The 22,955-nt window shown below is 41.6% G+C and overlaps 1 protein-coding gene across 2 annotated transcripts in view; it reads left to right on the top strand.

The window, feature by feature from the left end:
- NADK2 (NAD kinase 2, mitochondrial) overlaps nt 1-22,955 on the top strand; it is a 43,737-nt gene that overhangs the window by 15,957 nt on the left and 4,825 nt on the right. The window contains exons 5-9 of one of the 2 annotated variants that reach the window (XM_045847932.1): nt 4,275-4,358; nt 5,663-5,799; nt 10,940-11,018; nt 13,864-13,929; nt 15,236-15,331. In XM_045847932.1, coding sequence (XP_045703888.1) covers nt 4,275-4,358; nt 5,663-5,799; nt 10,940-11,018; nt 13,864-13,929; nt 15,236-15,331 — 462 coding nt within the window. The remainder of the gene's footprint in view (nt 1-4,274; nt 4,359-5,662; nt 5,800-10,939; nt 11,019-13,863; nt 13,930-15,235; nt 15,332-22,955) is intronic. The other variant, XM_045847933.1, reaches the window with a different exon arrangement.

Genomic DNA, 22,955 nt, shown 5'->3' with positions numbered 1-22,955 from the left:
GTCTTTAGAATAACTGATTAATGTGTATGGTTTTAACTTAGATCCCGGCGACTCCAAAATCTTGATATCCAACACTGATTCCGCTTCCTTTCTTACTCTTATTTATAGTCTCTCCTCCCCTCTGCAGCCGAAGTGATCATTTGGTGAAAGTTTGATACTGTTGTGTGACTTCTCTGCTTGGCCTCTTATGGTGGTTCTCAGAAAAAAAATCTAGTTCTTTATTATGGCTGGGATGACCATCTCATCTTGTTTTGTCAGGGACTTTCCTAGTTTTGCACTAAAACTCCTAGGTCCCGGGAAAATTGTCAGTCCCAGGCAAAGTGTGACAGTTGTTCACCTTAACTGTGACATATAAGACTATACCTGGTCCTTGACTATTCTGTGTCCTTATCTCCTTTTTTTCCCATTTCCTTCTGCTGTTTTAGCTATGTTGTCCCCTACTTAAATATATCCAGTGGCATTACTAATGTAATGTATCTACAGAGGAGCCTATCTCCTTTCCCCTCCCCTCCACACTTGATGAACGGAGTCATAGCCTGTGCTCAAGCTGTGGTTACCCAACCCTCACCTCTCTCATCAGATTGGTTAAGGAGCTAAGTCTAAGTTCTAGGGACCCTACCTTCGAATCCGTCTCTTGCCATCCTCGCTGCTCTCACTGCTCCTAATCATAACTCAGGCGTTTGTAGTTGGTTTTTATTAAAATAGCTTCCACTCTCACCCTTTTCAACCCATCCTTTACACGGTGCCTTCCTGTTCTTTCCAAAGTATAGGTCTGATTGTGTCTACTCCTCCAGTAAAATCTTTTTTTTTTTTTTTAAAGATTTTATTTTTAGAGAGAGGAGAAAGGAGGGAGAAAGAGGGGGAAACATCAATGTGTGGTTGCCTCTCATGTGCCCCTTGCGGACCTGGCCCGCAACCCAGGCATGTGCCTTGACTGGGAATTGAACCAGTGACCCTTTGGTTCACATGCTAGTGCTCAGTCTACTGAGCCACACCAGGCAGGGCTCAAGTAAAATCTTGTAACTGAAATCCATGACCTTCTGGGTACATTGTAGATTTCTTAGCGTGTAGTACACATGATCTTTCACCATCCGCTTTTGCCTGTGTGCTTTTGTAGTTGCAGCCAGCCTCATTTCCTCATACCATACCTTCTTCACTTAAAAAATAGCACTGACGCCCCTCAGGGAACAGCCTGCAGTCCTTTCTAAAGGCTGTTCTTCTTTTTTGAATTGTATTTTTCCCAGTTTTATTGAGCTATGATCGACATACATCACTGTATATTTTAAGGTATACAGCATAATGGTTTAACTTACATATGTTTTGAAATGGTTACCACAATAAGTTTAGTTAGCATCTATCATCCTTTAGATACAGAAAAAAAAGTAAAAAAAGTTTTTTTCCCTTTGTTAGAACTCTTAGGATTTACTCTCCTGGTAGTTTTCAAATATACCATCCAGCAGAGTGAACTGTAGTCATCATGTCGTACATTATGTCCCCAGTACTTAGCACTGGAGGTTTGCACTTTGGACCACCTTCGTCTAACTCCCCCACCCTCCGCCCTAACGGCTGCTCTTAAGTGCAAATGTAGTGTGTGAACATAGGCTGATGCCGTGCATGGAGGCTCACGTGTGGAGGGGTTTGCTGGTGAGGAGCTTTGCTGGTTCTGAAGATAGCGGGACTGGAAAGAGTGAGTCCTCCACTGGCCATGTTCTTTTCATGCCTTTGTATGTGCTTTTGCCCGGAGTGCCCTAATACCACCTCCTCATTTCAGTGGTTCTCACTCATTCCAGACTGGCGCCTGCCCCGGGCCCTGACTGTAAGTCCCCCTGCACACAGAGCACTTACCCCTCATGTTGTATACCCTGCTTGATTTCTTTCTTCCTTCCACCTGACAAAATTCCCCGAGTATAGGACTTTGTGTTTTAATTTCTCTATCACTGTTACAGTGTTCTGTATAGTCAGTAGGAAACCAGAATTTGAAATGAATGATTCATTAAATGATCTTAGGGAGCAGGGTGAGGACCCCCACCTAGCTGAGTTAAGATTCCCTAAGCGTAAGTAATTGACATCATTGGTTCAGTTATTATTTTTTGATTGCCCTCATTGTTGATGTATATGTATTTTAGAACTTCTTAATGGCATATTTTTATATCATTAAGAGATTCCAGATATTTCTATATTCAAATTTCATATTGTTTTTTACAGTATATTTTCCTTTAAAAAGATGACTTAATACTCATATAAGCCGTGGGGATTTTGGAATGCTGAGTTGACTGTGTTGCCTCTCTGACTTTCACCAGGAATAATAGCTTTCACAGGTCCTTTGGTTTCTCTTCTTGCCTTCAGGTAGAAGTGGGTGAAGCCTGCTAACTTGTTGAGTAACTCAGCTTGCCTGATTTCTTTTCTTAAGCACTGTGGTCTTTCACAATCCTTACATAAGCCCCGAAGTTAATGCTCAACTTAAATTTCTTCTCCTGTGTATTAAGTATCAAATGCTGCATAACATATCACACCAAAACTCAGAGGCTTAAAACACTAATAATCACCGATTATCTCTCACAGTTTCTGTGTGTGAGGAATTCAGGAGCAGCTGGGCTGGGTGGCGTTGGTGTGGCGTTTCTCATGAGTTTATAGTCGGATGCCATCTTGGGCTTCAGGCATGGAAGGCTTGACTTGGGCTAGAGGATCTATTTCTTACTAGATCCTTACGCGCATTCATCTAAATTAAATATATAATTTCTGCTGGTCTCTTCTGCATTCTGCACTCACTTTACTAAGCCTGGTAAATGTGACATTTGAATGCTTAATAATCAGAATGAGAGAGAGCGTGCATGTGGTAGCCAGCCTGCAAGGTAGAAGCTTCCTAGTATTTACACCTATTTGTGTGGTTCCCCTTCAATGTTCAATCAGGGCTGGCCTGCGTGACCAATAGAATACGGTGTGTCAGCGTGTGGATTCCAAGGCTAGGTGTTAAATGATGTTGCAGCTTCATATTGCAGTTTCTTAGATTGCTCATTGTGGGGCAAGTCAGCCACCGTGGTGTGTGGGATCAGTGTATGGATTCCAAGTCTAGGTATTAAAACGATATTGCAGCTTCATATTGCAGTTTCTTGGATTACTCATTATGGGGTAAGTCAGCCACCGTGGTGTGAGATATCTAAGCAGCCCCATGGAGAGGCTCACTGGAGAGGAATCGAGGCCTCTTGCCAACAGCTAGCACCAGTTTGTGCACCCTCCAGGCCGGGGCAGGCTTTCAGGGGCTGATAGCTCTAGCTGCTGTCCGACTCACGGCAGGCGCAGGCGAGCTTCTGCTCCCCAGGGGGCTTTAGACCTGCAGCTGGCCGCAGGGCTTGTTCTGTCAAGTGACTGTTGACACCTTTTATTTACTTAGCACTATGTGAGGCACTGCAGAGAACAGAAAGTCTTAGACCTCAGCGTTGACCCAACTCTCGGGTAAAGACACTGGCTAATCACAGCTTTGCGAAGACCTGTTTTCCTGCTCTTCACACTCACAAGTTAACTTACAGGCATTACCAAGGGTGTGGTCTCGAAGGGTGTTCTCAACCTTTCCTTCAAGATTGATGCTCCTTGAGCTTCCTGGACACCTTTCCTCATGTTAGGTGCCACATTCTCTCCTCTTCCTGTAGCAGCCTATAGGCAATCTTAGCACTTTGTAATTTGCAATGAAAAAAACAACAGCAACTCTGTGTTCTGTCTACGTCACGCTGTTAACTCCTCGAAGGAGTTTATCCTGATAACATTTTGAGTAAATGAAGCATTACATTGGATTAAGCTTTCTGAGTTTTCTTTTAATGACTTGGAATATTTTAAATGACACTTAAAAGAGGTTTATAGTTCAAAACACTTTCACATAAAAATTAGCTTGATTCCTCAGAATAACCTTTTGAGATTGGTGGCCTATGTTACTGCATGGAGATGAAGGAGCTGATGTTAAAGTGGCGTGCCCACAGTTAATAGTTAAATAATTTAAAGGTAAGATGCAAACAGCACTGTGCTATCAGGTGATTTTGCAGGGCAGTCGGTGGCAAAATGATTGTCTTTTCAGTTTCACTGTGATGTGGAAATTAAGTAGTATTGTGTATTATGGCAGTAAAGCTGGACTTAAACTGTCTATTTGCTTTTTTTTTGTCCTTGTTGAAAATACAATTTTGTGGCAAAAAGTTGAGTATAGAGTAGAAGTTTTAAGAAATTTCATGTGATTTTTGAATTGTTTTTTCTTCTTCCCTTTATACCACCCCAAATCCCCCTTAAAGGTCTGAGGGTCATTTATGTCTTCCTGTTCGATACACACATTCCTTCCCAGAAGCCTTACAGAAGTTCTATCGCGGTGAGTTCAGGTAGGAATTTCTTACTATTGTTAACAAATGTGTGCCATTAAAATGCAGTGACACTGAATGGGATGAGATTTGGTTTAGCCCATAGTTACAACAGTAGTCATGAGAAGCCGTACGTCAGCTGGGTCAGAACCACACCTACCTTACCTTCTCCTAGTCCGATGGAACCACAGCAGAGAAACCCTGACAGACGCCAGCTGGCCTAGGAAGTAGTTGCAAGTAGACGTTTTTCTCCTTCGGTGAGATAGAGGTCCTGTCTCCACTTTCTTAACCTTGTTACACGTTCCTGGCAGTTTGGTAGAAAGACAGTTAACACTATTGGCTAAAACTGAGTGTTCCAGTTTGCTGAGATGTTGTACTTCTCATCCTCATCTTCTCCCGTCCAGAATGACAGAGGGTTAGATTTACACTCCAGCCCTGCTGAGATAGCTTGGTAGATCGCTGTCTTACATGTCAACTATTTCTTAGGCAGTTGGGATGGGTTTTCCCGTATTTCTTGCACTGACTCTGTTCAGCGGTCAGACTGCCCCCAGAAGAGAGGGGTGAGGGAGGAGTGGCGGTGGGGTGGCCGATTGCATTAGCGAGAGCCCAGTGGCACCGCTTTTGACTCCCTGGCTTGGACCGGAATTCGTAGCTTGAGAAAGCTTTTCCTCTGGGTATGTGGATAACTGTAGTGCATGTTTCTGACTTCTGGCGTCATTAATAATGGTTCTCGCTTCTGGTCATTTCAGAAGTTTGGCACCGCTGCAAGTGACTGTAGCTGCCAAGTGAGAGTATGTTTTTGTACGTGGGTCTGGTAGACTGCGTCCCATCGGTTTTTTTGATACATCAGTTTTTGGTTTTGAAATCAATCAAACCTGATTCTTTTCTTCTTTACTTTTTACCAAAAATGTCATTTAAGCTTAAGGTGAAGGATTTTTATCTAATCTGACCACCTCAACACAATATTATTTCAATTTCAGAATCCCCCTTTTTTTGGCATATCTTATACTTTCTGATGAGCACAACACAATTATACCTGGCTCAGCATCTTGGATTCACTGGACCCTTGATAAAGAATATGACTTGAGGAATTCAAATTATTGGGAGATTTTGTAGACATACATTAAATATTTCTGTTATAATTGAACAGAGAAATAAACTTCTAAATCTGTCTCTAAGCAGGAACCTGTGCTTTTTAGGTTTCTGGAATAATTTGTTCTGGAATAACTAGTGTTTTTTTAAGTGAATTTTTAATTTGGTAAAGTTATAATGTCTAATTTTTAATTTATTCTATCCTAAAGTAACTTGCTTTTCATTCTTCCAAGGTGGCTGTGGAGGCAGCGAATCAGGTTATACCTCGAAGGGACTGGCATAAACCCCATTCCTGTGGACCTCCACGAACAGCAGCTAAGTTTGAATCAACATAGCAGAGCCTTCAATATCGAAAGAGTTCATGATGAAAGTAGGTGGATCGGGAGTTAGACGTGTTTGGGGCAGTATTTAACTTAACAGTTCTTTTGATGGCCAATTTCTAAAAGTAACCCTTTATAATTAACTTACATGGGGATTTTAGTGCCATGGACAGCGCTCCAGAAAGGACAGGGACCTACCGCAGGCGTAGAGCTTACTGTTAGACACGGAGGTAGGAAACGCAGCACGTTTCTAGGGGGAATGTTTGCTAGGACGGATCTGAAAGCTAGATGATGAGGGAAGGATTAGAAATTGTCCAAGGGGATAGGCGACATTTAAGGAAAGATTCTTGGCCTTACTCTTTGAAATGGCAAAAGGGAAAAAGAAAGCGGTAGAAATAAAATTAATAAGTGGGAGATTTCATAATAATTATAGATCCATTTTTTTCTCCGATGTTTCATTCCTTGGCTAAACTTACCCGGAGAAGCTCCCTGTATGTGTCTGCTCTGTCTCTGCGTGGGAGTTTTCCGTGGCGGTTTATAGCCTCACGGGTCCACGTGTTCCTGGCCTGTGCGTGTGTGCACGTCGGGCTTTGAAGATGTTCCTTCTCTCCCTGATGAAAAATTATTTGATTTTAGAAATGGTTTAAGTAATTACATGTATATGAATTCCTGTTACTGATTTTGAAAGACTGCAGTAACTACTGAGTAAGATATTTAAAAATCTTAGAGATTTTATTTTATCCTGCACCAAAAGAAATTCAGCAGATGTTCGGAATTTGGCTCCTTTTACCAACAGTCATACAGGGAAGATGGAGATTGGTGTTTAGAGAGTCATTGCTCAGACTTTTATCTCGGACTCACTGTTCTTAGCTTATAAACTAAGTTAATCAAGGGTATATACAGAAACAGAATGACATGTAAATTGAGTAAATACCCAGGTGGTGTTTACATTTGATTTAGGATAGTTTTAGAAAAAGAACAGAGCAAATGCTGAACATTAAAAGAAAAGTCATATGAGAGAATTTCTCAAAACTCGGGTCCCAGTGTTTGAATTGAGGTGAGAGGTCCGACCCAGGGTACACGGGAATGCTGGGGACAGGACGAAGGAAGCGCCCGCACGTTCCCAGGGAGGACGTGAGAGGGGTTGGGGCGCGGGGGGGCGGGGGGGCGGCTGTGGTCACAGCAGGGTTTTCAGTGCACGAAGAACCTGGAATTGGGAGAGCTTCCCATTTTTAACATTAATACCAGAAATGGCTGTACTTAATATTAACAATCATATTTACAATGTCTAGATACTAGTTTTGACTGTGGTTTTTGACAGCTTTATTTTTCTGAGACAAAATTGAGGAAGATTTCAAGGTATAGCTCATACTTCCTATTTAAATTCTCTTCAGGTTGGCAGGAAACATTGCCTACTAAGCTGCCATTGGGATTTTTGAATATATGAGTAGGTTTGAAGTTATAAATATATCATTGTGTTTGATTCCTTTTTAAAAAAGGATTTCATTTATTTATAGAGAGGGGAAGGGGAGGAGAAAGGAAAAGAAGCATCGGTGTGTGGTGGCCTCTCATGTGCCCCCAGCTGGGGCCCTGGTGCACAACCCAGGCATGTGCCCTGACCGGGAATCAAACCACTGACCCTTTGGTTTGCAGGCCCATGTTCAGTCCACTGAGCTACACCAGCCAGGGCTGATCCCTTATTTAGCTTTCTAAATTAGAACAAAAGACTACAGAGAAAAACTTTTTTTTTTTTTTACTTTTCAGTTTAAGAAAGGGATGATGTAACTTTAAACAAATAAAAATTTTCATTTGTATGTGGTGTAACCTGTCCTTAGCTAGATTGTATTTGCATGCAAGTTAGCGAAGAATTTATTTTTATCACCTGTATACCATCAATAGGATGTGGGGTTCGTTTATTATTTAAAACAATTTTTTTAATCACTTAAACTAGTAACTTTCTTATACTCAAGGTTGGTTGTATTGATTTGAATAAGTGAATGGATTTGATAAACATTCCCAGAATTTTAGTGGCTTAACATATGAAAGTTTATTTCATCTCGTCTCACTGCCCAAGAGGTGTTCAGGCAACTTCCGACGGTGGCTTCCACCGTCGTCTAAGGCCTCAGAGTCTCCTGCTGGATCTTCTCTAGCTTGTGGGTGGAGGAGCTCAGTGAAGACGCGGAGAGAACCTTAAGGGAAGTCTAGGAGTCAGGCCTTTTCACTACATTTGCTCATTTAAAAATACAAGTTTTAATTAATACTGTAACCTATTATTTTGCATAGAAAAGCGTTAATTGGTATTGAGTGTATTTTTTAAATAAATTTATTGGGGGTGACATTGGTTAATAAAATTATGTAGATTTCAAGAGTACATTGTTGGCATACATAATCTGTATATTGTGTTGTATGCCCACGACCCAAAATCAGATCTTCTGTCACCGATATTTGACCCCCAAATAAGTGAGACAGAAAAAGTTAACCGTGTGCTTTCACTCATACGTGGGTTGTAAAACTGAAAGCAACCCATGAATAATGAAGAAAAACGAACAGAAATGCAGACATAGACAACCCTGTGGGGGTGACCAGAGAGGAGGGACTTGGGGCAGTGAAGGGTCATTGAGTCCATTTTTTTTAACACCCCGTTGAAGCAAGTTATGCATGAATAGTTTAGTGAGGAAATGATTGGTACTCAGCACGAAAGAACATATAAGCAGAATTAAGATGATTAATGAGATGAAGTGATTTTACTTATTCTCTTCCCCCTTTGACAGAGGATTTCAGGTGAAATTCAGCAAGTGCAGATAAAAATGCAATATGGAAAGGAAAATTAGGATGAGGAAACATGGTTGTAGAGGGAAGTCATAATCATATAAAAGAAAAACATGGTTATAATTTGATGGTGAAAATTCAGATTTATTAGTAATATTTGGTGAGTATCTACTTTTAGTTGGTCATTTGTAGAAAATCTGTGTGGAGTTGTAAAACAAATTCAATCAGTAATTAACCTTACGTAAAAAATAAGCAATAAATTTTAGCTTTTTATGTTTATATTGTAAATCTGTCAGGTATGAGAAGGTATAACTAGTACCAAACTAAGTTTCAAAAGTTAGCAGGTTTTACAGTCTTTTTTTAAAAAATAATTTATTCGTAGAGGAAGGGAGGGAAAGAGGGAAAGAAACATTGATGTGCCAGAGGTACATCAGTCAGTTGCTTTTCGCACACCCGCATCTGGGGACCTGACCCGCAACCCAGGCATGTGCCCTGACTGGAATCGAACCGGCGACGCTTTGGTTCGCAGGCCGGTGCTCAGTGCATTGAGCCACACCAGCCAGGGCAGGTTTTACAGTCTTAAGGGCAATCAAATTGGATTAAACACATCAAACTTTATATACCTTTTTGTGTCAAGTTCTTTCTACTATATTATACGATTGAGCTGGTAATATTAACCCATTATACTTGTATAGTTCATTCACATAACAAGTTTTCAAAGGGAACTTGACATTGTAATAACAAATTGTTATATTTGAAGAATAGGGGATATTGGGTCCCCCTTAGGCAATTGTAAGTCAAAGGAAATAAGATACATGTAATTCGTGTTCAGTAGACATATAAACAGAAGAATATAATAATCAGGCCAGCAGGTCAGACAAGAGCAGTGGTGATATTGGTGCAGTGCTGACAAGTTTTACTCGTGTATCGTGTTAAGTGTCTGATGTGTATTAGACATCTGTTACCCTAAAATTTAGCTTGTTAGTAATAGTTTAGGGCCCCTTAGGAGGTGACAGGCAAGCTGTGAGCTGGGACAGCGGTATCAGGAGGATGACTGAGACTTAAGATCTGTGTCCCAGATCATTACGTGGCTGTCAGCAGGAAGCTTCTGTCCCTCGACATCCTGGCCTCTCTCCACTGGACGGCTTACAGAACATCCTCCCCAGACCAGGTGATCTGCGAGAGTGAGCCACTCAGGTAGAAGCCAGGGTGTCTTCTCTAACTGATACTCTGAAGCGACACGCCATTTCTGCCATGCATTAGTCACACAGACCAGCCCCAGCATGATGTGAGGGGGAGAGTCACGCAAGAATGTGAGACCGGGAGGTGGAGTCCCTGGGCACCATCTCGGAGGCTGGCCGCCACAACTGGGCGGGCGTCGAAGCTTTGGCTTCGGAGGTGTGAGGAGACAGAAAAGGGAGCTTGTGCCATGGTAGTTGCCCAGTGGGAGCTTCTTAGGTGCAGTGAGTCTGCTGTTGGTGACATTCAGAAAATGGGGTTGGCATTTCTAGTTGGAGATTAAAGATAAAAAGCAAAAGAAACCATTTGCTGTGACAGGCACAAGTTTGATCGAGAAAGCAGTGAGAATCCTTTGGAGGATTTTGTGACACCAAGTGATGTCTTTTTTTTTTTTTAAGATTTATTTATTTATTTTTAGGAGAAGGGAAGGAGAAAGAGAGGGAAAGACATCAATGTGTGGTTGCCTCTCAAGTACCCCGCCCCTGCCAGGGACCTGACCTGCAACCCAGGCATGTGCCCTGATTGGGAATTGAACTGGCGACCCTTTGGTTCGCAGGCTGGCGCTCAATCCACTGAGCCACACCAGCCAGGGTCAGAATGGCCCAGGAAGATTCGTTAACCTGTGCATCCAGCTTATAGAGTGAAAGAAAAGGGAACATCTTTTAGGACTCATGAGAGGAGATGGGGCAGAGTTCCTCCAGCACAGCTACTGCTGCTGCTGACCACTCTTGAGGTTTTCTCCCTAAGAGAGCAGACCTGATTTTTAACATAGCTGGTTTGGTCTCCCACATCAGCCGTGCTTTCAGTGTGCTGCTTGAAATCCAGAATGGCTCGCCTTTGGAGGTGCTTGACCATTTCTGTCTCTGAAGCTTCCACAGTAAACCCAAGTTAAGTGTGACAACAAGAATCTCATGAGATGGATAAATACTTTATCACTCTCGAAAAATTGTTTCAAGCAGAATTAAGGATTATTTTGGAGAGTCAGGGCTTCATGGCAACTATGTTAGATGACTTTGAGGTTTATATTATGAATTCTTTAAGAACTACTTATATGTTAGTGATGTTAAACTTTAGATTCTATCACAACAAAAATACGAGTATTTTAATGTTTTACAGAAATTTATCTCATAACACTGCTAAAATTTAAGAGCTGTCTTGGTTTCTTCCCTTTGTTACCTGCAGGGCCCGAGGTGTCAGGACCCCAGCTTTTGCCTGTGAGAGCACTGAACGAAGTCTTCATTGGGGAGAGTCTGTCGTCCAGGTACGCTTACACCTGTGGTCCTCAGTTTGGGATTGAATGCCGTAGTGTTTTTTAGATATTTGCTGAATTTCTACAACCTAAGATTTGTGAGTAATTAACACTGTATAACTAATAGAAGTGACATTTGTAATGAAATATTTCTGACACCTTCATTCATGTTAAGGGAAAAGAAAGTTCTGTGCCCAAAGAGTGTGTGAGAACACAGGCTAAACCAGGTTTCTTCATTGCAGTAGTTCCCAGGACTTCTAACCTGCCGTTCAGGTGCATTTACGTTGATCGCATGCATGTTGAAGGGAGTGATGTACTTAGCAGGAGTACCCTTGCAGTTGTTACACAGCCTTCATAGACAGTCATCTTAAAACTTAACCGTTGACTTAATGTCCTTGAAAGCTGATTTCTTTGCTCGTTTTGATCCAGGACCCAGTGAGGGGTCACGCATTGCACTTGGCCATTACGGCCCTTTAGAATTAAGGAAGGTCCTTAGCTGTACCCCCGTTTTGTCATTCGTGATCATGCTGTTTCAGTGGCCTAAGCCCGTTTGCTGAAAAGTTCATGCCTTATTTTAGATTTGTGTGATTTTATTTTTCTCTGCATGATGAGTTAGACTAAACTTATTTTTGACAATACACCTAAGTGATGATTGCATCCTCCTTAGTGTGACATAATAAGGCAAGTGTATTGACAGTTTAAGATTTGCAACCAATAGTAAAAGATTGAGGTTAATAAAGTTCTTCATTAAGAATATAAATATATAAAGGACACGTGGACAGTAACAAGGGGGGTGGAAATGGGAGAGGGAGGTGGTAAAAGGCAGAAAACTGCACTTGAACAACAATTAAAATAAAATAAAATGTTAAAAATATGTAAATATATAGCACGTGTTTTATTAGGGATGAAATCTGTTTCGTGGGAGTTGACTGTAACTCAGGCCTAAATCGTCAGCAGAATGTTTGCGTGTGTGGCCAGTTGTGAAATGGCTGCTGCAGTGTAAAGGTGCCCAACAGCAGCACTGGAGAACTTGCCTGCTCCTTTTTGTGTGTGTGAGTCAGTCAGGGGCGGGGCGTAGAGGTGAGTCCCTGACCCAGCTTCCCGCTCCCAGAGCCACGTGACCTTCTGAAGGCCGTGTAGTTGATTTCCTGGTTTACGGAGGAGAGGGGCACCTCTCCTAAAATTCTGTGTGTTGTAAGTCATGCCCTTTCACAAGGAGTTTAATGATGGTGGGAAAAATTTGTCTTCATTTGAAAAGATACCCATGTTTTAGCCAATGACTTACCTTAAGTAGCACTGAAAAGGAAAAGGCCTGATTCAACAGGATGACGTGAACGTTTTTTTTGAGTAATTGTAATTATTTTGATTAATGCAATTTTAAACTTATTCAATAAAAGTCTGTTGCACTGCCGTGTGTAATATGGGAGCCACTAGGAAGATAAATAAGATGAGTAAGATAAAGGTAGTGTTATCTTTATTTTTTGGAGGGTAGTGGTAATATGTATAACTTTAAAAAATTATTAAAAATAAAATTATTCTTCAAAGAAATAAAAATATATTCTTTAAAGAACTTCATAAAGTATAAATATATTAGTAAGACATGTTTTATATAAAGTTTTATCTTTTGCTGTATCTCAAGCTTGAAGCAGTTTAGAAATGAATAATGGATACATGTATTTATGTGATAGAAGGGAGAAGGAAGAAAATGTAACTAATTAGTAATATAATCTAGTTTTTATTGCTAAAGACTTAAGACAGAGAGTAACAACTTTAAATGAGATTGGAGAAAGTCTATTAAAATAAATAGGCATTGTCATCTAAATAAATAGATGACAAAGGTAGAAATGTTTTATGAGTTCATGCTTTTACTCTAGGAGAGCCATTTGATGGCTTATACTATTTTGTTTGTATATTTTAAAGGTTGAAACTTCTGAGAGCTTCTGCTACCATTGCTTTATAATTCGTACTTACCAAAAAATTACGTAACATACAAAAGCAGGACAACTGGGATAAAGTGATAGACTTTGGGCATTCAGTGAAATCCCAGCAGGAGTTTTTAGATCGAGTGCTTTTATCCTCTGTGGCGTAGATGTTTGGTTGGTTCACCTCCTGAATCGTACCTGATGCTGCTGCTGCTGCTTCCTGTGCTCGTCGGTGCCTCACCCTACATCTTCACTAAGCAAGGGCAGCAGTGGGGTGTCTATTGAGAGAGGTTTCACTGTTGAAGATGCTAGAACTTTTTTTAAAAAAGATTCTACGACATAGACAGCCCCTTGGGCAGAAAGGAAGTGGGGGACACTTGCCAGATGCCTGCTGTGTGTCGGGCACTGTGTGGGGTGTGTTGTCACAGCCGCGCTCAAAGTGGCCCTGAGAAGGGTAGTTGTATCTACCGGTGAAAAAAAATTGAGGCTGAGATCTGGAGAGTTCAGATAACGTGGCCAAGGTCACAGCATTAGTTGGCATCAGAACTGCCACATAAAGCTAGTATTTCCAGTTCCAGAGCCTGCGTTAGGTTTCACTAGACCCTGGAGACTTAGGTGCTTGGCTTGGAAAATAGCAAGTGCAGCAATATTCCTGCTTCATTTATAATGTTCTTAGATTTAAGAACATTTTTTAAAGATTTTATTTATTTATTTTTATAGAGGGAAGGGAGGGAGGGAGATAGAGAGAAACATCAATGTGCGGTTGCTGGGGGTCATGGCCTGCAACCCAGGCATGTGCCCTGACTGGGAATCGAACCTGCGACACTTTGGTTCGCAGCCCGTGCTCAATCCACTGAGCTATGCCAGCCAGGGCTAGATTTAAGAACATTTTAAAAGCCCAACTTTTTTCCTTTCTCCTATTTGTTCTAACCTAGAATGTCTTATTCTTGGGCTGTGGCAGTGGACAATTTAAGAAGAAGTATACCCACTCTAAAGGGACTGTGAGTTTTACTGCTGCCTTAAAAAATAATTCCCCTGAAACAAAAATTCTGAGTTGACTAATCTTGATAAACCTGCATGAGACAATGACACTAAATTTGCTCACTGTGTTGGGCTCCACATCCCTCACCTGACTGTTACTTCTCCCCCTGTCCACCTCCGCTTCTTTATCACCACTAACTGCTAATCTCTGTTTGTTCGTGATTCTGGCCGAGTAGCAGCCACTCCACTCGTTTAACAGGCTCCTAATGAGACTAAAATTACTAATTTTCTAAGAAGACATAATAAAGCTGTGAAATAGATAAAATGTGAATATTAAGCCTGCCAATTTTTACTTTTATGAAGAATGCTGAGTTCAGAGAAAAAATGAAAAGGAGTTGTATCACGCAAAACCTTCACAGAGTCAGAGCTTGGCAGGGAATTGAAAGGGATAGAATAAGAGTTGACTTGTCTATTAAGTGTCACTGTTTGCAAGTGTGTCTCAATTTATTGTTTTGAAAAGCCATATTTTATTAAGGGTTTATTTTAACGTTTTTATTTGCAAGAGAAAAATAACCCAGTGTTGATTAGCGACTCCATTATTTTAAGATATAATTTACAAAATCAGCTCTTACATGTTTGAAAAGTTCTTTGAATAGTTGCAAATCATTTATTCTTTCATGCAATTAAAGAGCAGTATCATTTTTGCTGGTGTTAGAAAACCCATTTGATTTCATTTTATGAAATACTCTAAGAAATAAAAATCCTTAAAGAAACTACAGTTTTAGTTTTATCTATAGTTTTGCCCAGTAGTTCAGTACTGGTGGAGATTTTTCTTTAGAACTTGTTAGCTTACTACCAATTCAAAAGGCACAATAGTATGTAACTCAACAAAAATTTAGCAGAAACTCTTAGTCACTTGAAGGATTATATATAGACTTAAATATATCAAGGACTAGCTACCAAGAAACTCAGTGAAGAATGGTGTTTTCTTTTTGGATTCTGAAATAAGGCTCTCTCTGTATATGTTAGAGGCCATAACAGCAGCAGCAGCGATGCTAGGTCAACATCTAGAAGAAGCCCCTGTTTGAAATGTTGAAGCATGGATAGAAAGGAACATACAGACGAGAGAGGGATGCAGACATGCAGCATCTTTTGTAGCTTTTCCACTTAATGTTAGAGTTAGCATCACGACGTGTGTGCCTACTAAGGCATGTCTAAGGCAGGCTGGCCTACTGAGGGTTCATCGGTTCCGAAAAAGACTGTGTTTGTCTTCCTTACTGTGAGCCTTACGGTCAGCAAATCCAGTTTTGTATTCTCAATTCATAGGGCTTCCTACTATGAGATTTCAGTGGATGACGGTCCATGGGAAAAACAGAAGAGTTCAGGGCTCAATTTGTGTACTGGAACAGGATCAAAGGCCTGGTGAGTAACCCGGGATGTTGCTTATCAACTTCTGTGAAACATTTTAAGTAATGTGACTTCCTTGTCATAGAATACCGGCCTCTCTAAGGCCTCTGGTGCACTGGAGGGAGCCGGCGGGGCGGGGGTCGGGGTGGGGGTGGTGGTTGGCTGGGTTTCTGCTGCACCCGTGGGTTGGGTCTGGAAGCCTTGCCCTGACTTCTCAGACTGAAGCTGCAGCCTAGCTGTGGTCATGATTTAGCCTACCTCACTCGATTTGCGAACAGAAAAAAGAAAATGAAAAATGTTTTTTGGCACTACGTATTTTCAAAATGAAGGGTGTCTTCAATAATAAGAAAGAAGTGAAAACAATGTAGAATACAAGAACCACCTGCTGGAGTTTGTCCATTGATAAAGGTCTAACCAGAGTTTACCTGGTAACCTCTTCTGGGTGTTGCTTCCTAGCACACATGTGGATGCCTCCCCGGCTTCTGTCTGTAGCAGTCTTCTCTCCTGAACACAGATGGTACTCTCAAATCACCTAGTAGATAAAACAGTCATAGCTTTTCAAATTTAGTGCATTAAAAATGTATGCCCTGGCTAGTGTGGCTCAGTGGATTGAGTGCCGGCCTTCGAACCAAAGGGCTGCTGGTTCGATTCCCAGTCAGGGCCCATGCCTGGGTTGAGGGCCAGGTCCCCAGTAGGGGGTGCACTAGAGGCAACCACACATTCACGATTCTCTCCCTCCCTCCCTCCCTCCCTTCCTCTCTCTAAAAGCAAATAAAATCTTAAAAAAAAAAACTGAGTGTATTGTCTTTGGTTCTTCTGCCTGTGTTCTTGAATTGCTTGATAGTTTCACTGTTTGTGCTGAGCTTGTGCTCTAGAGAAAAACCATTTTTCTTTCAAACCTGGCTGGTCCATTTAAGACTCCCTGTTCTCCCCTCTCCACACACCAGGCTCTAAATCCAGCCAGTGGCATTTCTGAAGTGCTTGCCCCCTCTTTCAGCTCCTACTGCTGTTTCTTTGGCCCAGGCCCCTATCTTTCTAGTGAATATTCTTGGTGCCTCCTCGCCCTTTATTCTGTAGGCTGTCATCGGTACCGGCAACAGACTCATATTTCTACAGTGTGGATAAAATATGATTCCACCCCTTCTGTGCTTTCAAACTTTCACTGACTCCTAACTCTGTTCAGATGATGTAGGTCCTTTCACTAGGACCTCAGGTCCTTTCCAGCCTGGTACTGCTCCGCCCCAACCCACCAGTCAGCACACTGGACACACTGCGGGCTACTTGCAATTCCCGGCACAGGTCATGTTCTCTCTGGGCTTTTTGTCTTCGCTCAATGCATCTTCTTTCTGCCTCGAGTACTTGGACACACTCCACTTTCTGTCCACTGGCTGAAAACTCCAGTCTTCAGATGTCATTCTCGGTAGGAGAACTTGAATAAGACCTAGCTCCTTTCACAAGCATAATTAATCCCAGCGCTTTTTCCACGGCACGTACTGCATTGCTAGTTATCTAATAAGCTAATATCCAAGTTTGAGCAACTTGAGGCATCTAGGATAGTGACTAGTGGTTGTCTTTTTTTTTCCTGCTTAATTGTTTTTGCGTGCATAGCATAATACCTAGTACATATTCCTGCAGGCATCTTTTGGAATAAATGACTTCATACTCACAAATAGTGCTGATCAAATTGTGATCTTAAGTTTGAAATAGAATTTTATTTCCTATTTTTTTCAGCATTACTTTTTAAAGCTTTTTGTTGTGCAGAATTTTAAATACCTACAAGAGGCCTGCATACTCATTAGTCAGACCCAGTAGCTACCGATGCGTGTCCAGTGTTGTTTCTGTGTCCCCCTGTAGCTCCTTCCATCCCGTATTGTTTTGACGCAGTTTGCAGACATGCTGCTTCACTCATAAGTGTTCAGTACCTTAACATCTTTAAGAAACGATCCTCGCCTTAGCCAAATAAATAAACCTTTAGAAAAAAAATGAGAAGTGTCCTTTAAAAAGATTGGTCAATATCTTAGGTCCCTGAGGGCCAGTGAGGAGAACTACATTTCTAAAATGATTTTTCCTAATAATTATTTGAAAGGATACATGTAATCATATATGCTATAAATTTTTTTTGTAAATTGAAAACATTAAAATTAGCAGCTTTAATTTATCATAACATTGTTCTTTCTGCTCAGCGTGGCGTGTCACTTGTTGGAAACTGGACTGAGAAATAGAAATGCTTTTCCATGTCTTTCCCTTTTCATCCCCTGGTATTCTCGTCCTTTGAATATGGGCAAAATGGTACAATTGAAACGATCTGGCCTGGGAGTTAGAGACCTGGCTACACCGCTGATGAGCTCTGTCACCTTGTGCAGGTTCTCTTGTCTGTGGAACAAGGGAAGTGGAATGGATGAGTGAGATTACTTGATCCTCTGAACTTCTGTAGTTGTGTTTTGTAATAATAATGCAGACCATCAGTTATGTAGTCCCTACTTTGAGTATACTTGTGCTACTTTTTGTACATGGACTGTAATCCTTCCAGGAATTCTGCAAGAAAGTAGCAGTATCCCTGTTCTGTAAAGGAAGACATTGAGGCTTAGGACAAATAATTAGGCTGAGGTCACGCAAGTGTCATAGCCTGGACACAGGCATAGGTGTGCTTGACTGTAAAACCAATGCCTTTCTCATTGGCAGCTTTAAACGAAGGTCACACAGTTGAAAGATGAGTCACTAGGTTGTACTGAAGAACTGTCAAGGTAAACTCAGCCTGTCTTGGAGAAATACACTTATGTATGCAAAAGGCAGGGGGCTTTGACTTCTGCCTTGTGTGTGTGTGTAATTTTGATGGTTTTAGTTTCCAGCCTCTCACCAGTGAGACGAGCATAAAGAGTAAGAACCATTAAGTTGTAAAGTGCGCCTCCTCTCCTCCGTGATAGTTGAGAAGTGTCAACTATCTCAGAAGTGCACCTGATAGTTGAGTCCTCTGTTGCTGGTGCATTTGGAGAAGCGTGGCTTAGATTAGATGTTGGTCTTTTCTGTGTTGCTTACTAAAGTCTCCTGTTGTTTCCTGTGCTCTGGTGTAGAACTTTCTCAGTGTCACTGTGATCTGTCCCTGCCACCTTGGTTACCCAGTGTCTTCACCACTCAGCCCTGTGCATCTTGCTCCTCCCTTCCACCGTGTTCCACCCTCGCCCTCCCACTGCCGACGGCACTTTGCGTTCATCTCCGGTCCTTTTTCTCTTCGGAAGGTGGAGGGGGAGAAAAGGATCCTGAGGGCTAAGGGAAAGCTGTACGTTTCTATACGTTAATAATTTTATCTCCTCCCTCCACCATTTCTGAGCATTTTCTTTGTCCCAAGCTAAGTCTGTTATTTAAATTCTTAAATACTCTGGAACTAGGAGACCAGATCAGTAAAGAGTCTCAGAAGTTAACTGACTGCCCAAAGTCACGTGGCCAATAAATGGTGAAGGCAGGATTCAAATTCTAGATTTAACTAAACTGGATCCCCCTGAGAAATCACTGGGGAAAAAAGAATAGGAAAGCCTGTTTCCTTTACTATTCTTCTTTTCATTCTTGATACAGATAGATGAAAGTTTGCTTTGCTCTGTGACCTTCTCAGCCCTTGCTTTGAATATGGAATGTGGAAATGTGTAATAACGTAGGGTAAGCTAGTTGTGACCCCCGCTCTCAGTGGGTTAACACGGTAGAAGTTCATTACATTACTTGTTCTTGTAAAGCCTGAGTGGGCGTTCCTAGTTGGCAGGTGGCCGTCCTCCAAGTAGTGAGTCCGGGAGCCAGACTCCTTCCATCCTGCAGCTCTGCCATCTTTTAAACGTGGCCCCCGAGGTCGCTGTGCTCATTCACATCAAGTCCCAGGGGGCAGGGGAGCAGGCAGGTCATGGTGGGAGGTTTGGGGGCAGGCTGAGAAGTGCTGTCCGTGGCGCCCACTCTCATTCCTTTCGCTGGGGACTCAGGCCCGTGGCTCACACAGAGCCTGTGTGCCCAGGGCGATCACTGTCCCATTTGTGCATTTCCGAAACTTCTTCCACGGGACGCAGGGTTAGGGGTTATGTTGTAGAGCAGCTGTCTCCGAATCGTTGCGGTATCGTCTCGGTCCCCTTCCCATTGTGGGCCGTGATTGGCTACATACTCTGGGAGATCATATATGCTTGCATTTCTGTTTCTGTTCTCAAGACTGTCCCCAGTCCTCCTCCTCCATACATGCTATCCTAGCAGACTTAAATAAGGGTGAGGAGGTGTTCTTAAGTGAAGCAAGTTTTATTAGCTGATGAAGATATGGACTCAATTAGTCTTTCAAGTTGGTTCTCTTGAGCACAAGGTGCACCTGGTTTCAAATGGGAACTCTCAGAATGGTGAAGGTTGTGGAAAAAAACGTCCTGTGCTAGCTGTAACACCTGCTTAGTCATACAGTCTGTCTTTGATGTGAATTGGCTGCGGCCCAAGTTCTAACAACAGGAAATTAGTCCTAATTTAATTACAGCTCAGAGGACTTGGTTTGGGTTGGTCTGTGGTATCCCTAATAATAGGAACGTGATAGTCCTCATAAGGGAAATGTGGGACTATTCCAGCAAGTCTCCTCAGCCTTTTGTTTTCTTCGGTTAAATCTTAACTCCATCAGTAGCTACTGAAATCTTTTGCCCTTTATATATTTGAAGTCTAATGAACATACTTCATACTTACGTGAATTTTAGATGTAAAATAGAATTTTAAAACAGTATCTCCCAATAAGGTAGATATTCGCAGGAATTAGAATATAACTTACACATTTCCCTCGTATTTGACATTCTCATTTTGTGCAGCGTTCTTGCCATGAGCCAGGTCGTGACCTAAGTGCTTTCTGTCTCATAGTGTGTGACATTGAAAACTTGATACGAAACAATAAGAAACTCAGGACACTTAAACTATTTGGCTTTCTTACCAAATAGTAAGAGCAAAGGTACGCAGGCCAGAGTGAGCTTAGCATGATCAGAATGTGAAATTAGGGGGCAGAATGGGGAACGGTAGAGTAAGAGGGGCCAGATTTTAGATTTTTGTAGCAGAGAGATTTGGGTTGGGGATAACTCCAAATTCTTAATGTAAAAACTTGGTAATGTAAAAAATCTGCATTTTTCTGAAGAGAGTGTTCACAGTATTTTCACATTGCTCCGAATGGGAGGATGTAGGGTTGTAAGGTATGTGGAGTGTTTATTACCCCCAACCCCCCCCCCGCCCCCCCGGAAAAAGGCAAGAGGCACTGAGTGGGGTTAGGGCTGTGTGAGTGACTCATCAGGCTGCTCCTTCTCATCAGCACTGTCTGCTCATGCCGTGCGAGAAGACAGTGAGGCAGAATACTTCTGTTTCCTAGAAGATTTAATAAAAAAAACACCTTTCCTTAAGCATCTTCATAGACCCCAGGACAGAGCAACTTTTAAACGTTATTCATGTTTGGGTTAACGTATTTTTTAAGTGGTTAATTAAGGCATTATACTGGCAAAGGATTTCTCACCTTTAAGGAAGCTATTTTATGATTTAAAGAAATACACATGTTAAAATATGTTAAATAGTATAAAAGGTTACACAGTGAAAAGCTAGTCTCTCTTTAATCTCCTATCTCTGGTACTAATTTCCAGACACAATCACTATATATATGTATAATTGTTTTTTCTAATGTAAATAAAACAAGGGAGTAACATATATACCATATAATACCTTTGTTTTTTAACCTAAGATCTTGGTTATCTCTGTATATCAGCACATGTAGTTAGTTCTGTTTCATTTTCTTTAATACATATGTAGTACTCTGCCGAGTTGCCATAATGTAACCAGCTTCCTGTTGCTATATATATATTAGAATTTTGCTATTATAAACAGTACTTCAGTAAATATCCTTGTATATGTCTTTGTGTATTATATATGCAAGTATATTTTAGGATAAATTACTAGATTAAAGAATCTGTTCATTTTTTACATTATATTTTACTCCATCCATTCCTCCCCACTCCCTCAGGCAATCCCCACACCATTGTTCATGTCCGTGGGCCATGAGTCTAAGTCTTTGGCTACTCATTTCCTACACTGTATCTTACATCGCCATGGCTATTATGTAACCACCTATTTGTACTTCGTTATCCCCTCACCTCTCCAGCCATTCCTCCACACCCCCTGCCGTCTCAACACTCTCGGTATCCATGATTCTGTCTCTGTTCTTCTTCTTCGCTTAGCTTTTTATATTCAATTGATGATATATAAGTATTTATTGCCATTTTGCTGTTCATAATTTTGATCTTTTTCTTAAGTAAGTCCCCTTAATGTTTCATATAATAATGGTTTGGTGATGATGAACTCCTTTGGTTTTTTCTTATGTAGGAAGCTCTTTATCTGCCCTTCGGTTCTAAATGATAGCTCTGCTGGGTAGAGCAATCTTGGCTCTAGGTCCCTGCTTTTCATGACTTTGAATATTTCTTGCCAGTCCCTTCTAGCCTGCAAAGTTTCTTTTGAGAAATCAGCTGACAGCCTTATGAAACTCTTCTGTAAGTAACTAACTGCTTTTCTCTTGCTGCCTTTAAAATTCTCTATCTTTAACCTTTGGCATTTTTATTATAATGTGTCTTGGAGTGGGCCTCTGCATCCATCTTGTTTGGGACTCTGTGCTTCCTGGACTTGCATGTCTATTTCCTTCGCCAAATTAGGGAAGTTCTCTTTCATTATTTTTTCAGATAGATTTCCAAATTCTTGCTTTTTCTCTTCTCCTTCTGGCACCCCTATGATGTGAATGTTGGGATCCTTAAAGTTGTCCCACAGGCTGCTTACACTATCCTCATTTTTTTGTGTTCCTTTTTTTTTCTTGTTCTGATTGGTTGATTTTTGCTCCCTTATGTTCCACATCATTGATTTGATTCTCAGCCTTATTCACTCTACTGTTGTTTCCCTGTAAATTGTACTTTATTTTAATTAATGTATCCTTTGTTTCTGACTGGATCTTTTTTATGCTATTGAGGTCCTCACTAAGTTCCTTGAGCATCCATATAACCAGTGTTTTGAACTCTACATCTGATAGATTGCTTATCTCCATTTCGTTTAGCTCTTTTTCTGGAGTTTTGATCTGTCCTTTCATGTGGACCATGTTTCTTTGTCTCCTTGTTTGTCAGCTTCCCTGTGTTTGTTTCTATGTATTAGGTAGAGCTGCTTTGACTTCGTGTCTTGGCAGTGTGGCCTAATGTAGTAGGTGTTCTGTAGGGTCCAGTGGCACAGCCTCCCCTATCACCCAAGCTGGGTACTTGAGGTACACCCTTTGTATGGGCTGAGTATACCCTCCTCTTGTAGTTGAGCCTTGGTTGCTGTGGCAGGTCAATGGGAGGGATTTACCCAGGCCCGTCAGCTGCAAGGACCTGCTGTGACCACTGACCACCAAGCTCTGCCCTCTGTAAAGATCAAGCTGTGCAGGGACAGGTTGGTGGTGCTCTAATGTGGTCTGTAGCTGTCCACTGGGTACACAGGCTTTGGGATTTCCTAGGTGGTGCAGGCCAAGTTCAGCCTCCACCTGTGTTCTGCCCAGGGCCACCCTGCCTGAGCTATAAGGCAATCTGAGATGGCTGCGTGTGCTGGGCTTGGAGATTCCCATGTGAAGCCAAGCTGTGAATCTAGGCTGGCT

Source organism: Phyllostomus hastatus, unplaced genomic scaffold (assembly GCF_019186645.2).
Source record: "Phyllostomus hastatus isolate PE091 unplaced genomic scaffold, TTU_PhHast_1.1 phas_contig_58, whole genome shotgun sequence".
NCBI classification, from domain to species: domain Eukaryota; kingdom Metazoa; phylum Chordata; class Mammalia; order Chiroptera; family Phyllostomidae; genus Phyllostomus; species Phyllostomus hastatus.
Note: the sequence above shows the minus strand (reverse complement) of the source record. Positions and strands in the feature narration are given on the sequence as shown.